Raw genomic sequence first — 10,394 nt, forward strand, 5'->3', positions numbered from 1 at the left:
TGACTTGTAGTTCGTATTTAGCTCAAGCTTAACCTACCTATAAATAAACTCAGTTACAATCTACCTAAATTGGTCACTTAGCTCCCTTTCGGTAAAAGGTGACCTGTGAACTGCCGTTTACTGAGAGTTTGTAAACTCTCGGAAGCCAACTTCCTCTAGCGCAAGGTGCTGTGTGACCCCGTCACAGTTGATCAGCGCAAGCGTGCGACTCGCGACAGTACCGTGATATCAATAGATGATAGAGTAGGAGTAATATTGACGACTGATACTCAATGATAATAAGAGAGTTCCATACAAAATACGAGATACTATCACCCTCTGCTCACAGCATTAAACTACCCTATTTAACTTTAATGGAGTTTCAAAGTCCGTGGTGTGCTGTGCATAGATCATACACTCCGCGCCACATTAGATCACACCCACGTCGGTGGCTGTAGCTCACTCAACTTTTAGAGTTTGGGTGTGCTATTTAGATATGTTGTTCCTATTATCGCACAGAATAGGCTACACGTGCTAACGATTGCGATTTTGCAGTTTACATCAGGGCTCCAATACAAACAATTGATTTTGGCACTGCGACACAATAATCACGCACGCCTTAGTTTACTGAACTCAAGTACTATGTATCTTAATGATAGTGTCAAGTGTACATGAACGGATCAACATTGTATGGCGTGTGCCGATAAAACTTGCGACAGCTAGCTGCGGTAGTCACCTCCGGGAGGTATTGATTGGCAGCCGTTTGGAGGAAATATTGACGATGGTCCTCTATCGGGTTAAACATCGGTGAATAAAGGACCAAGACGAAGTAGTTTTGCATCTAGAAATTCATCCTCTTCAAAGACGCTTTCTGCCCGGCAATGGCACGGCGTGTTGTCGAGCACCAGCACAAAATCAGCTAGCGTGAGTTCCGACGCGTCCCGAATGTGGCGCAGAAGCGAGCGAATGAAGTCATTCGTGTTGGCGTGGCGGTTTGTAACGAATTTGGTCTCGTTGTACACTAATCCGTTCTCGCTAATGCAGGCGATGACGTGCATGTTTTGGCCACCGCCAGCAAACACCTTCTTCATTGCACGGCGGCCACGTAGACTGCGCCCACGCGTACGTGTAGACCACAAGTTAAAATTTGTTTCATCCATGTATAGGATGATCTTTCCCATAGCTTGGTACTCCTGTAGCTCAGCAAGATATGTCCGGCGTTTCTGCTTGTTTGTCATAGTGTTCATGTATTGCGGTTTCTTGTGCATTTGCTTCAACGTGAAACAAGCTGCGTCAACGTTGTTCTTCACAGTTTGAGGAGCCACGACGACGCCGTGCTCGTGCTCAAGAGCGTCTGCAAGCTGACGCAGCGTGAGGTCGGGGTCATCACCTAGCTTCTTAAGCCAAAACGCTAGACAAGCATCTGTCACATTGCCTCCCCGCTTGCCGCCTCGCGGATGAGCAAATATCTCCTCTCCACGTGTAACGTGCTTGGCTACCCACGCTCGTGCGGTGTTGTGATTAACACCTGTAATGGGCCCAACTCCAATTACATAAGTAGGTAAAATGGCACACGCTACCCGTGTGCCAAGGTTTCATGATCTGATTGGTTGATAGTGAGGAGCCACACTCACTTATTGACCAATCAGGTATAGACTTGTGTTTGAGTGGTTCACACGAGGCCAGGGGTAGCCGCCCTGGTCCTAAATAAATCCGAGTTGAATTTGACACAAACCTAAGACTTGGTTTTACTATTGCGAGCTTCCTCAACACTATAGTGTAAGCTAGTGACGGTATCTCTTACCCTGTTACAACACCAAGCTCCTCAGCGGTCTCCTCCCACACACACACCCTTCGCGCGACCTCCAGGACTCGAAGCTTGGTCTCCAGCGCGTAGCGCGCGTAGCGTCTTGGCATCTTTGGATGTTTTAGCTGCTCCGGAAGTTGCAAAATGGAAAGTGAAAGCCTCAATAGCGCGCAGTGGTGGCGTTTTGGCGCGAACCGGACCTTGCATGATACTAGAGAAAGCAAGATTGGCGCAAAATGAGCGCTTCCTTGGCGCGCTTAGACGTTGAAGATCGCTGGTTTCGTATCCTTTACAGCCTGATTCGAGCTCACTACACCTGATTTATCATTTAAAAAAGGGTTTTGATGAACTTGCAGCTGCGTTTCATAATTTTGCTTTTGTATTTGATGAACGAATTGTGCTTTGCATCGACTTTGTCGCACTTATTAGTGCTCTAATTCATACTTATCTTTTGCACCAATTAGTGCATAATTTTCCACAAGTCGTTAAGATATCCAGTGGAGAGCAGGCCGCACTGCGAAACTCACAGTGACTAGATCAATTGGCAGCGTCATGTTACAAGTCCACAACGGTGCGTGTGTGTCGCCACGGCTACATGTTTACTTCAGGGAGCATGGTAACACGGACTCTTGTCGTCAACGTTTATTGCGCTGTGAGCTAGTTAGGCAGCACGAGCTTCTTCGCTGCACTGTCAGCGCCAGTGACTCGTCTAGACCGACAGGACTACACGACTATCGGAATTATTATGCTGGTATGACGCTCATCTTCGCCAACACTCTGTCTGGCGTGCCAGATCCTCTTCAAACGCCGGCATCTCGAGCACAGGACAGCTAACAACGAAGGTACCGTTGCCAAAACCTCACGAGCAACTACATTGAAAACACTCACGCATGTATGTGATGTCATGTCAGCTGAATACAGAGCAGTATGGTGAGGGTAAGAATACATAAGACATAATTTGCAAGTAAAACGGGCTCGCACTAATTCTGGTTTCGTCTTCATGATCTTATGTACACAGCAGCATTACCTTTTGTTTCACATTTTCATTCATGGAGTCTAACGCAACTACAAACGGCGACACTGTGCAAGACATATTTGGCGATGAAGAGATCCAGGTAGTCTTGACTATCAAACTGGGTGAGCCCCTGAACGATGTTCGAGCCGTTCACAAGCAACCACACTCATTGAGTTTACGGTCAGCTGAAGGACATGCCGTATTGCTTGCGAAGGTGAACGCAATTCTAAGCGCCCAAGAGGTCATATCGTGGCCTGAAAAAGACATGTATCTTAAACCTGGTACCAACATGAAACAGCGCGAGTTTGTCAAGCTAAGTGCTGAATCATTTGACACGCAAGTCGTGCAAGCTTGGCGAAATTCACAGCGCAGGAAAGTTGCGCTGACTGATTTCCGACTGCTAGTGTTCGTGTATGCTGTAAAGGTACGAATGTAATTGCTTCCAAATGTATCAAATTATAATACTAACGTGTTGTGGCTTTGATATGATTGTACAGATTCAAAATTCGATTCGGCGATCAACTACAGCTCGGATCAACGAAGCGTCCATTCGAATTAGAGAGCACCTCGCTGCTACTAGCCAGCCCCCACTTGAACAAAATAGTTTGGCTTTGCGATACGTTGCTACACAGCACGCGCGCGAACCAGATGGAACTCAACCAACAGTCCCCGAGCACGCAACCTATCGTCAACTCAGTGCTGTCGACGAGGCTCGCCGCGAAATGGCGCATGAGCAACAAGCTGAGCGAAGGCGACTGGATCGCCGCTTTAGAACGGTAAAAATTATGATAAATGATAGCGAAGTCAATATCGCTGTTTCACTGGATGATCTTCGCGGTATCCTCGGCTTGCCGAACTGTGATCTCAGGCGCCCTCATAACGCCGATACACCGATGAACATTCCGGCAAACAATATGGAGGATGAAGATCATCAGTAGCTGTATTATGGGGTTTGTTTAACGCTAGCAGCTACACTAGCATTTATTAATAATGAATCAGATGCATATCCGCAATGTTTGTAGATTCCACGCGTTCCCTGTTTCGCACGTGTACAGGCGTACATCGCCAAGTCGAGTACTTCCTGCGGCGCAAAGGCAAAAGCCAAATTGGTATTTTTCTGGATCCATCTCTTCAGCAGTGAAAACCCAACTATGATCGGGTTGAGTTGAGGACAGTACGGTGGTAGATAAAATATCAGCGCACCCACACTGTGAACCGCTTCCTCCAGCTCCCTGTACATGTGAATTTTGGCATTTTCCAGTATGAGGATTGAGCGTGGAAGCGGCCATGGGTTCAAAAACGGCAAAATGTTTTCGTGAAAGGTCTTGTGAAAAACGTGTCGGGTAAAAGTCCCAGTTGTGAAACCCCAGCCAAACAAACCATCCGTCGACATGGCCACCAGAACGGAAACCCGATCTCCTCGCACAAAAGGCAACGTGACCACTGCAGGCGTGTTGCGCTTCGACCATGCGTATCGCCGGCCTCCATCGCGACTATCCTTCGCAGTCTCATCTAGAAATACAAGCTGCTCGGGCGCTGAGTAGAAGGGAGTTAGCTTGTCAATGTAATCTTGCACTTGGTAGGCCTTAGCTTCGCGTGCTCGTTTAGTTAAAACCTTCCTTGACAGCCCTAAATCGAACCGAAGAGCTCTGCAAATTGTTGCTGTCGACAACTTAATATCCCCAAACTTGTAGCGAAGCGTGTCTTGTAGTTCCTCCAAATAAAAGCATGGGTGGTCCTGGACGTACTTTAATACGAACGAGCACACAGCTGCCGGCCACCGGGAGGCTCGCTTTCTCCGCTTCGTGCCTGTCACCATGCCATGCCTTTAAAAAAGCTGATTCCAGCGCAAGATGGAGCGCGCCGAGGCTCCGAGCACGTGGCCTATCTGGACCACTTCATAATTATAAACAAAAATAGTACTACCGCACGCCAACGAAGGTCTTTTAAATACGCCATGCTGTAAGACTTGTCTTGAAATGGCACTTTTTAAAAGTGCCAAACGAAATGCTTATCATGTTGGTTGACTCCGCGCTACTCAGTACATCTACGAACTCTATTGATGCCGGAACACTTACTCGCTCACGGATTACAACAAATCGTACTTAAATACGATTTGTAGATAGCGATACATTCACAAATCGTACGAGTTACTACTAAAACTGTCAAAAAGGCTGCAAAGCACAATAACTTGCTCTTGATCAATTTGGACTGGAAAAGGTGTAGCTCTAGCAGGCTACAATACAGTAACATCGCAAACAAATTTAACAAAGGTAAATTGTCTTTATCTTTGGTGAAGGGGTCAACCAAATACTATTTGTGCAACGGAAATATTTTTATCGATTGTTATACCCGCCAAATCATCAAGACCCGGGCACTGTAGCTAAACACTCAAACGATACAAAACGGTTATGACGGGGTATACGAAATTACTGGATTATCACGTCGTCTGGATAAAATCCAGAGAACAGTAACATGAGCACGGAGGCTGCGACGACGACAGAGGTAGTGGCACGCGAATGCGAGTACCGCGTGGAAGTGCCGCCGCAGACGGAAGTAGGCATCAAGCTGAAGAGTGGATCAGCCGAGCTCTTCGGCGTCGAGTTGGCCATCGATCGTGAATACGTGTTTCGCGACCGCAAGCTGGCCATCTTTACGTGGTATGGCTGCACGCTAGAGGTGCGCGGTGCCCTGGAGGAGGCTTATACGTCAGAGGAGACGCCTATGGACAGTTATTTAAACATTCACGCCCAGCTTCAGCGCCGTCGCGAACTGTCCAAGGCTAAGCATGCCGCAGGCCCGCGTGTGCTTGTTTGTGGACCCATGGATAGCGGCAAATCGACGCTCACGCAAATTCTCGTCAACTACGCGCTGCGTCTAGGCGAGAAGCCCACACTTGTGGAACTAGATGTGGGTCAAGGCTGTCTTAGCGTCCCAGGAACGATCTCTGCCTCGCCGCTTGACATGAACTCGCTCAGTATTGAGGAGGACTTCATCCTGACTAACCCGCTGGCCTATTTCTATGGCCACGCTGCGTCCTCCGAGAACGTCGAGCTCTTTCGTTATCAGCAGCAGGTACTATCCAAGGCGGTGAAGCGTCGACTAGCTAATGATGAAGAAGTGAACGCGTCCGGATGCGTCATCAACACGTGCGGCTGGGTGGACGGCACAGGCTTCGACATGCTGGTGCACGCCATCAAGGATTTTGACGTGGACTTGGTGCTGGTCATTGGCCAGGATAGACTCTACAGTCGTCTACAGAGTGCGCTGACGGGTGCGAATGCGAATGGAGCGGACAGGTCAATTGTCAAGCTGTCGCGGTCGGGCGGAGTGGTCCCGCTGAACAGCAAAATGCGCTCAGCGGCGCGTATCAGCAGCATTCGCGAGTACTTTTACGGCGCCCACGCGCTGACTGTAGCCATCCCCACGCTGTCGCCCTGTATCAATGAGCTCTCGTTCGACGATGTGTCATTCTTTGCGATTAAAGGTGCGTTGGCCTTTGTTGAAGGTTTAATTGCGAGTTTTGTTGCTTACGTAGCTATTGGCTCGTATTTGCTGCCGTGAACAGATATGAAAGTGTCCGACGTGATGCTTCCGGTAGGCCAAGTGGAGACGCAGACTGACCGCCTGCGCGTAGTACCCGTGGAGAAAACCGCTGAACTTGGACACTCATTGGCGGCTGTTGCACATCCACGACACGGCCAAGAGTCCTCCTCGTCGTCAACAGATCTCTCGTGGCTTCTCGGTGCCTCTGCAGCGGGCTTCGTGTTCATGTAAGTGTGTCTGAATGATGTTATCACCCTGCTTCATAATCTACCGATGATGCTAATTATCTTGTTTGTGCAGTAAGGAAGTTCGAGTCAGCGAGCAGAAGTTGGTGCTGCTAGTGCCTTCTCCGGGCCCGCTGCCTTCACGCAATCTGTTGGTGGGCTCTATTAAATGGATGGAGTAGATTTGCCTCCAATAAAGTTAGTTTTTAGTGAACGATGTCGCATTGTTAATTCGGTCTGTCAACTCATACTACTCGGGTATCGACCTCGTTTAGGCCAAGGAGTAAATCGACAGGAACGAAACTTGCAAGGCACTTGCGGTAATCACTTGACTCACAGCCCCCAGCCCTGGTCGGGTCTATTCTGTCGATACCATTGGCCACCTCCCACATCAAGGGCACGATCAAACTCCCCAGCACTGGCGACAATCTTGACAATGTGCTTGTACATTTCCACATTCGTGTCTTCATCCAGTCTCCCAGTCATTTCATCATACATTGTGACTGCAGCACGCCAATCTCCTTCACTCTCGCAAGACGACACGGCCAACACGAGCAGTTCTGTATGAACAGCCATAGACATCGTGGTCGGCAAGCCGCTGTAGATCGCAAGAACAGTTTCGTGATCCTCCAGCTCCACAGCCGAGCGCATCGCCAATACGTAGACAGCATCCGTTGGATATTGCAGCAGCGAGTTCTGGTCATTTGACTCGCAAGTTTCCAAGTACAGATTAAACACCGCCAGCACATCCGAGTGGCGTTTGTTCTTGGCCAGATACTTCATAAGAACGGTAAATGAGAAGGTGGACACTAAACCATCCGTCTCCATCATCTTGTGTAGATAAGCCGACGCTGCGTCGTATTTGTCAGCTGCAAGGAAAACTTCCAGCATGTGCTGGTGCGCAATTGGTGAGAGAGGCTGGCCACGATCAGCGAACTCAGCGAGGACCGCCACAGCCGTCTTGTCATATTTCAGACCCTCGCACGCACGAAGGAGGAAATTGAGCGACTTGGAGCTTTTTGCACGACGACGACAAAGCCTGCTCTTCTGCCACAAATCCACGACGGCCTGATAATCCCCTGCAGCGATGTACACCGCCATCAGCGTCTCAAAGTGTCCGCGATCCAGGGTAACATGATGATTATCCTCTGAAGACACATCCGCGCTGGGCTGTTTGCCTTGAGTGGCCTGAGACCAATAATATTGGGCCAATTCAATGTCTCCATTCAAAGAGCAGCCCTCCAGTAGAATGTTGAGCGTGATAGCATCCCACTTGATGCCAGCTTCGTTAATCAGCAACAGAATGAAGGGAAACATATCCAGCCTTCGCGAGCGCACTGCAGCAAGAAGCAACGAGTTGAAAGTCACGATATCTGGAGCGATAGTAGCTTCGTTCTGCATGCTCTCGAAGACTTTAAGCGCTTTATCCATGCTGCGAGCATTGCCATAAGCCGAGATCATGCAGTTGTACGAGTATGTCGAAGGTGTAGCGTGATTCTCCACCAGCTTGAAGATGCGACGAAGCTGTGCCACGTCGGGAGTCCGTGCACAGGAGCTAAGAGCAGCGTTGCAGACGTTGTCGCCCGGATAGACGCCATCTTCCAGCAACAACTCGAAAAGTCTGGAGGCATAGTGGTGCTGTCGATTGCGCGAGCACGAGATAATCGCGCACGTGAAGACCTCCGTCTTGTGTGCCTCGTCCGTATACGGGATAGAATTCACCAGCTCCAGGATTTCCTCCCAGCGGTCCATCCGCGCATACGCCAGGATCATTGCGCCGTATGTGCGTGCATTAGGCTGGACGTTAGCGGAAATCATCTCGTTCAGCAGATTCAGCGCCATTGGCACGTCGTACTTGCCACTGCGGGCACAGGCGTGAATGGCACTAGTAAAAGTAATCACATCTGGCGCCAAGTTGAAGTGGTTGGCGATCTCTAATACGCCCAGAGCCACTTGTGCGTTGCCCATTCGGGCACTCGCTGCTGCCACGCGGTTAACACGATCGCGGTCAGGTTCCTTGATCTGGTTACGCAGCACCTCGAGCGCCATCTCGCTGCGATTCATCTTAATGAGCGTGCAGACGATCATGACGAGCTCCTGGTCCGACCAATTGTTGTTCAGAATCGGGAACTCATTCATATACTTGCGCAATACCGACGAAACCTTGTTGGAGCCCATTTCCTCAGTCAGTAGGACGCGGAAAGACACGCGATCCATGTCGGCCCACCACTTGTTGCCCTTGCCCTTCTTCCGGCGGAATCGGTTCTTCTTGGTCGACCGCTTCCAAGCCGCAGAGCTAGAACCGCTAGTCTGCGCCGCATCTCGCCCCAGAGAGTGTGTGTTCATGAGGTTAAAACTCTTGTTACTGGTAGTAGTTTTGCGCTCCTGGAGCTGCGGTTGCGGGTCGGTGAGGATGTCATTATTGGCACTGACTGCGTGAGTAGATGCATTGAGAGATTGTGTTAAAAGGCTATGCGCCAGTACCCGCGCGGGTAGTTGGGATTGCCAGCGAGCCATTCGCCACAGCGACCGCCGCGCTTGCTGCAGCACCGTCGGATGCATCGTCAGTGTCTCGGAAAGGGGAAAGTGGAGGATTGACTGGCGCTCAGTATTGTTCACGTTTCTATGACACTTGCAATTGGCCGTTTTATCCCGTTCTGGAACACGATTTAGAACCATGAATCAATCCATCACAAATTCCAAATTTAGTGACTCCGATCACCATCGCCATCCAAACCCCAGCATCTTTGACGCAATGTCTTCGCGCTCGCCACGCGATCTGGTGGCCGCGTGCATGGACCACATCGCGCTTGAAGGAAGCTCTGGATTGTCTGTAGCTTCTTTATTCTCCAGCGTGGAGTCGAGTGACGACGTGTTTGTGCGCCGGCAGGTGTGGCGGCGACTGCGCTCGAGTCACGGCGTCTTGCACTTCTTCCGAGGCTCCGCGACCTCCATTCAGAAGCTCAGCAAGAAGCGCAAACGACCTGGACCCACTGATAATGAAGATAACCTAGTAGAGATCAAACGCGAGATGCTGCAAGCTGCTGGAGTTCTTGCGGTAGATGACACGACTGCGCTGACGACCGAGGAAATGGCGTTGCTCACGTACGAAGAGGCAGTGGCGGAGCAACAGGAACAAGACAAACAGGTGATGGTGGCAGCATGCGAAGAACTACGCCATCGAGCGCTCAATATCCCGGTGAAGGCTATCGCCGCGGACCTCGGAGCGGAACATCTCGTTATCCTCGAGGCAGTGGGTCGCGCGCGCGTGCAGGGAGTGACAGTGACGACTCTGACCAGTTTGTTGAGTGGTGGAACCGTTAAGAGGCTGCACAATTGTCTGGATACGCTCATTTCGAACGGACTGGTGGTCAAGCGGATGATGATCGTGGCTCGGCCAGCGATGAGGCGCCTGAACATCATCCACCTGCCACGGTTCGCTGCAGAGTTCAGACCGCAAATGTTTGACGAGTCTGCGGATTTTGAATCGGACGAGCAGAGCAGGAAGATTTTATGTGCTGCAGCAGAGAAGTATTTGAAAGGACTACCGACTCACTCGTCAGTTCTGTCGGATCTCGGACGCGATCTTAGCTTGCAGAAGCGCCATCTGGAGGTGCTTCGCTCTCATGTTATGCAGGAGTGTAAGGCGGACGAGAACTTTCCGCTGGAATTGTTTCAGGCAGTTTTGCAGCCGTCGCGACGTGCCAGTCTTGAGCCTAAGATTCTAAATTGTGTGCGGTATAAACCGCCCAACACCCGCAAAACTCGGCGTACCATCGAGGAATTGTGCTGGAGCTTGGGTTGCTTCACCAGATCTATGGGA

General features: G+C 50.2%; 3 protein-coding genes across 3 annotated transcripts in view; 2 read left to right on the forward strand and 1 right to left on the reverse strand.

Moving 5' to 3' along the window:
* Window positions 1–5,276: 5,276 nt before the first annotated feature.
* PITG_18432 (pre-mRNA cleavage complex II protein Clp1, putative) lies at window positions 5,277–6,588 on the forward strand (the record flags this gene model as incomplete). Its single annotated transcript, XM_002896315.1, has 3 exons — window positions 5,277–6,288; window positions 6,370–6,398; window positions 6,439–6,588. 3 exons carry the CDS (start codon window positions 5,277–5,279, stop codon window positions 6,586–6,588), a joined length of 1,191 nt encoding a protein of 396 aa, XP_002896361.1.
* Window positions 6,589–6,904: 316 nt separating this feature from the next.
* On the reverse strand, window positions 6,905–8,788 carry PITG_18433 (uncharacterized protein; the record flags this gene model as incomplete). The annotated part of the gene is made up of 1 exon (XM_002896316.1): window positions 6,905–8,788. The coding sequence occupies one exon, from the start codon at window positions 8,786–8,788 to the stop codon at window positions 6,905–6,907; it is 1,884 nt and encodes a 627-aa protein (XP_002896362.1).
* A 538-nt stretch (window positions 8,789–9,326) lies between these two features.
* The window catches only part of PITG_18434 (uncharacterized protein), a gene marked incomplete at both ends in the record, with an annotated part of 5,040 nt that continues 3,972 nt past the window's right edge, over window positions 9,327–10,394 (forward strand). The window contains one exon of the mRNA XM_002896317.1: window positions 9,327–10,341. Coding sequence (XP_002896363.1) covers window positions 9,327–10,341 — 1,015 coding nt within the window. The remainder of the gene's footprint in view (window positions 10,342–10,394) is intronic.

This window comes from Phytophthora infestans, genomic scaffold, assembly GCF_000142945.1.
Source record: "Phytophthora infestans T30-4 supercont1.62 genomic scaffold, whole genome shotgun sequence".
In the NCBI taxonomy this organism is placed as follows: Eukaryota; Oomycota; class Peronosporomycetes; order Peronosporales; family Peronosporaceae; genus Phytophthora; species Phytophthora infestans.